At 39.7% G+C, this 2,594-nt stretch overlaps 1 protein-coding gene across 1 annotated transcript; it reads left to right on the top strand.

Moving 5' to 3' along the window:
- On the top strand, positions 451–2,082 carry LOC110257898 (heat shock transcription factor, Y-linked-like). Its single transcript, XM_021080901.1, has 2 exons — positions 451–963; positions 1,387–2,082. Exons 1-2 carry the CDS (start codon positions 451–453, stop codon positions 2,080–2,082), a joined length of 1,209 nt encoding a protein of 402 aa, XP_020936560.1.

Raw genomic sequence — 2,594 nt, 5'->3', positions numbered from 1 at the left:
TTGCCGTTGTTTTTTTTTTTTTTTTTCTTCCATTTACAAGGCCTTACATAACAGGCACAAGTGCATATGTGCACAAGAGAGAACTTGCGTTTACTTCAGGGATGAAATGGATTTATTTATTTATGTGATTTTTTTTATTAAAAAGATTCCATTGGAGTGGGGTCTCATTTGCTGATCTCATTTTTTTTTCTCTCTTTGGGTTACTGTTCAAGTACGGAGCTCATATTTTATATTAACTGGGCTAATTTCATAGAGAAGTAAACCCTGACTGAAGGTGATGCTCAGATTGCTAGGAGACTAGTGTCTTGTGATGTCACAGCTACTCAGGCTGGCAACTATTGTGATGGATTGGATAGTTTATCTGTGTAGGCTTACCAAAGCAGCATTTAAAACTGCAGAGTTCAAAAGCCATGCAGGTGAGAAAAGTAGCTGAAGAGAAACAAATCTGAGATGGCACATGCTCCTACAGAAATTCAAGGTGTTTCTCCTAAAGATGAATCAACTGGTTCAGAATCCTCCATTACATCTCCATGGTGTGATAACTCAATCACTGGGGACTTGGACTTGAGGTCTCAGATTGAAGAAAAAGCTTTCCAGGCTTTGTCTGAGGGCTCCCTGATGAAAGAGCCATGCCACACATTGTGTGCCTCTGAACCAGATGGAGATAATGATTTTCCTCCTCTGCCCTTTCCCAGAAAACTTTGGGAAATTGTTGAAAGTGATCGATTTAAGTCCATTTGGTGGGATGAAAATGGAACCTCGATCGTGATTAATGAAGAACGCTTCAAGAAAGAAGTTCTGGAGAGAAAGGCTCCCTTCAGAATTTTTGAAACTGAGAGTATGAAAAGCTTAGTTCGACAGCTTAACCTTTATGGATTTACTAAATTGCGAAGGAATTTTCAAAGACCTGCCTCACTAGCCAACATTCTGGCAGAAGATAATGAAGTCTCTGCTTGGAACAAGGTATTATGAAATGTCCAGTTACTATTTACAGAGGGACATCTGCAAATATGTTCATACATATAGGGTCATAGTAGACCTTGAAAGTGGGATGAAGTACTGCTACGCTTTTAAGTTGAAGGCCACTTGGTCATAAAATATTTGGGGTGATAGAGAAATTTCCTAGCCACCTGGAGCCTTCTCAATGAACCTCACCCAATACAAGCCCCTGAACCTCATACTGTTACTGTAAATGCACCAGGCATTTTTATTTAAGGACCATAATTGCCTGTTCCCACTACATAAATTTTTGAAAATGTTAGTAATAGATGAGTATTATTTCCTGACATTAACTCTGTGTGATGAAACAAGTCAGATTTTTATGGATTCTTTGTCCTCGTATCTTTGTTTAAAAGGTCACTAAATACCTTTCTCTTTTGGTTTTAGCTGCAGTTCTACCATAATCCAAATTTTAACCGAGGCTGTCCCCATCTGTTGGTGAGGATGAAAAGAAGAGTCAGGGTGAAAAATGCTTCTCCAGTATCGGCTTCTCTACTTCAAGGTTGCAGCAAGAAGCGCTCTAGAACAGGGGGTGATGTGGATAACCATAATTCTGATGTGACTGCAGAAACTCGTGGAGAAGATGCATTTTCAGCCTCTACAAACCTAAATGTGCCTTTAATAAGATGGCCTTCTATGAGCCAGAGAATTTCTAATAGAACTACCCCAACTAGAAGTGGTCTTTCTTCTCCATCATCACCATCATTCAGGCCACCAGGACAAATTGTCATGGCTCAACATGCTATTTTTAGTCAGTTGACCACGTTTCACATGCACTCACAAAGCAGCTACTCTCCAGCAAGTGGCCACATCGTGAATTTCATTACAACTACCACTTCCATTTCTCAGTACCACCGCATTTCTAACTTCCCAAGTGGTTATTTTGGACTGAGGGTGGAGCCTTCTCCTTTGCCAACCAGATACCAGAATATATCACCAACTGAGTGCCCTGTATCTAACGCCCAAGCAGCAGCCCATCCATGGTTCCCAATGCCAATGGCCACTGACACATCTGCTGCCTCGCTTTCAAGGCCAAATCCTCAGTCCTTTTCCATATCTGAACATCACCCTAATTACCACTGACCTATCAAAGGACTATAGGTTATGCAGGAGAGTGAAGATGAAAATTTATGCTGGCAAATGTCACCACATTCCTGCAATTCTGATATTTCAGCAATAAACTTATATGTTCATCTTCATAGTTTCATCTTCTTTTTTTCTTATTCACCTGGATCTCTTTCTTTAATTTTTCCGATTCTTTTTTTCTTTTTCTTTTTTTTTTATTATTTTCCCACTCTACAGCAAGTGGGTCAGGTTATCCTTACATGATATATTACAATTACATTTTTTTTTATTTTGGACACAGTTAAGAGTAAAGGGATGTTGCATTTCTTTGTCTAAAATGATTTTTCCATCATAGCTTGTTTACTGTGTTCTATCACTTTCATACTGTGCCACAAATTGGCCCAGTCCCACACCCACCCACCCAAGACCCTCACCCACACATATACATATCCTTTGTTTCACATTATGCTGCATCAAAAGTGACTAGAGATAGATCCCATTGCTATACAGCATGACCTCATTGCATACCC

The sequence above is a fragment of the Sus scrofa genome, chromosome Y (genome assembly GCF_000003025.6).
Source record: "Sus scrofa isolate TJ Tabasco breed Duroc chromosome Y, Sscrofa11.1, whole genome shotgun sequence".
NCBI classification, from domain to species: domain Eukaryota; kingdom Metazoa; phylum Chordata; class Mammalia; order Artiodactyla; family Suidae; genus Sus; species Sus scrofa.
This window is presented reverse-complemented; position numbering and strand designations above follow the sequence as displayed.

What these genes read in the sequence shown, in the direction of transcription:
- LOC110257898 (XM_021080901.1), top strand. Translation starts at nt 451, where the DNA reads ATGGCACATGCTCCTACAGAAATTCAAGGTGTTTCTCCTAAAGATGAA. An exon ending in AAGTCTCTGCTTGGAACAAG is followed by an intron (nt 964 to 1,386) that starts GTATTATGAAAT and finishes TTTTGGTTTTAG; the next exon opens with CTGCAGTTCTACCATAATCC.